The sequence below is a fragment of the Quercus suber genome, unplaced genomic scaffold (assembly GCF_002906115.3).
Source record: "Quercus suber isolate HL8 unplaced genomic scaffold, Cork oak 2.0 scaffold_269, whole genome shotgun sequence".
NCBI classification, from domain to species: domain Eukaryota; kingdom Viridiplantae; phylum Streptophyta; class Magnoliopsida; order Fagales; family Fagaceae; genus Quercus; species Quercus suber.
The window spans coordinates 638204-640666 of NW_027069725.1; the positions used below are offsets into that span (position 1 = coordinate 638204).

General features: G+C 37.6%; 1 protein-coding gene across 1 annotated transcript; it reads right to left on the minus strand.

Moving 5' to 3' along the window:
* Window positions 1-968: 968 nt before the first annotated feature.
* LOC112038815 (zinc-finger homeodomain protein 4) lies at window positions 969-2045 on the minus strand. The gene has a single exon (XM_024071674.2). It carries the CDS (start codon window positions 1773-1775, stop codon window positions 1032-1034), a length of 744 nt encoding a protein of 247 aa, XP_023927442.2. The 5' UTR covers window positions 1776-2045; the 3' UTR covers window positions 969-1031.
* Window positions 2046-2463: the final 418 nt, after the last annotated feature.

Consider the following 2463-nt stretch of genomic DNA (forward strand, 5'->3'; position numbering starts at 1 on the left):
ATATTTAGGTGTTTATCAGCACATAAGAGCTATAATTATGTGATGGATACACAAGGAAAGCACTCAAACCCACATCATGTATCAAATTCAAAGTCAGTGTACAGAAGAAACCTTGCAAAGTAGAGGCGTACCCCAACTCCCAAGTGAGGATGGCCATGGAATTGAAAACTGTTCTTTCACTTAATTGTTAAAAAAAAAAAAAAAATGGTTAAAACATAAGGGAACAAAGCATGGAAAGCACTTTCAAGTAAGTATTTTTTTTGGGGGGTTAATGTTTGTTTTAAGTACTAAGTATACTACTTTACTAAAAAATCATTCAAGAAACCGACATCCACTGATCCACATGATTACTTTTATGGTCTCTCTCTCTCTCTCTCTCTCTCTCTGTCTCTCACACACACAGTCACATACACACTTGCTCGTGCATGCAGACATAGCTTACCTTTTAGTGTTACCAAGATTTATAACGAAGTGAGTAAATGGCTCATCTATCCTCTTCCATAACCTTTTGCGACTTTTTGGAGTTCGAAAGTACAATTGTCTATTTATGATCTCATTTTGGGTAAAATTCATTAGTGCATCAAAGTCTAGTTAACTTCAAGTACATTAGCACGCTTTGTTCTATTCACAACTATGATCTTGTCATAACAAATAAAAGAGTGGATAGCACTTTCGGGAGTCCTACAGTGAACACCCTCCTGAAAGCTCTGTTGTCACATACACCACATATTATTGACTTCATTATCATTTCTTGTATCTCTAATTCAAACTGAAAAAAGAGGAACGTATTTAGAGAGAGAGAGAGAGAGAGAGAGAGAGAGAGAGAGAGATGAAACAAACAAAGATGATAAAAGAAACAATTTTACAAACTTCATAAGCATGGACATTTGCCATTTGCTGAAACTGACAATCACTTCGCTAAACTAGACTAACATTTATATAACCAAAAGACAATCAGCAAATGGCAATCTTAAATGAGAAAAAGAAATAAATAAAATGTGAAAAATAGTTTTGTTGCACAATAGATTCATCTAGCTAGCTGGTGGAGTTTTTTTCTTTAGTGCAAATTTGTGTTTGTTGTTGTGCATCCACACCTTGAGGACTCTCCTCTTGATCCCAGACTCTTGGCAGAACTGCTGCACAGTAGATTCTTCTAGCTTCTGCATCTTCCACCCAGTCTTCTCTGCAAAGCTCAACATCTTTTCCTTCTGTTCTATTGTGAACTTGGTCCTAAACCTCTTTCTCACCTTTTCAGCTGGTCTTGCCACAACACCACATCCATCATCATCATCATCATCATCCTTCTCATCAGACTCTGAGGGGACTGATCCACTTTTGTAGGACACTATCAAGGAGTTTGCAGGGTACCCTATTGGTGACCCCAGAATTGCATTGTTGAGTATCAAAGGGGTGTGGTAACATTGAGAGGAACAGTGAGATTCTATCTCTTTCCTATGGAAGTTTCTGTGGCAGTTGCAGGCTGAACACTTGAGGGCTTCAATGGTGCCTTCATCTCCAGTACTTGGCATAAACTCACCACACCCATCAGTTGCATTCCCTCCAATTGTTGCTGCATGGTTCTTGAGGCATTCCTTGTACCTTACCACTTTCTTGTGGGGTCTGTGATCCTCCAAAGTTGGACTTGGACATGGAGGGCTTGCACTATTTGATTTTGAGGGTTGGGATTCTGAATAAGGAACTACGTGACCATTTCCTCCAGCATGAATGCAGCTTCTTGGAAATGGCATTTCCCCTTTTTGGATTGAACTATTCATCTCTCTCGCCAACGTATTAACCGAATGGGAAGCTAATTTATCCTGGGATTCTTGGGACCCTTTGGATCCTTAAAAATGAACCTATAGTTTTCTACTTTTAGCTGGTGGAAGAAATCCAAGGGACTTTCTTAAGAAAACTCAATTATAAATAAAGGAAGGAAGCTAAAATGATGGCCTAAATTCTTTTTTCATTGGAAACAGTATGAAATGGAAGAAAGAGATCCTAGCTAGATGATCAAATTAAGAGCATATGAAAAAAATTGCTGATAGAGTCTTAAGAGTTAAAGACATATGGACAAAAAACATTCAACTTCTCTAAGATCTTGAGCTGAAAATGACAAGTTTTTAAGAGGAATATACCTTTTTTCAGACGAGAGAGTGAGAGAGAGAGAAGAATAAGGACAAAAAATTGAAAGAGTGAGGAAGCCTGCTGCAAGGAATAATCTCGATGCTGAATTTGGCAAGTGAAGCATCTGAAGCTCATTTATAAATGAGAAAGAGAGATTGGATTGAGTTTAAAGGGCAAAAAAAAGGTCTTTTTCTTTTAATGATAGTATAAAATTAAAACCTAATAGGAGGAGTACTAATTTGTTATAGGGGAGAATTGAAGGCTCTTGTCTTACAGACAAAATGGAAAGGCAGAAAGTTGTAAATTAAGGACATTTAAAAAGGTTGCTTTGCTTGCAAC

Excerpts from the sequence above, each read along its gene's own strand:
- LOC112038815 (XM_024071674.2), bottom strand. The coding sequence starts at position 1,775 with ATGAATAGTTCAATCCAAAAAGGGGAAATGCCATTTCCAAGAAGCTGC.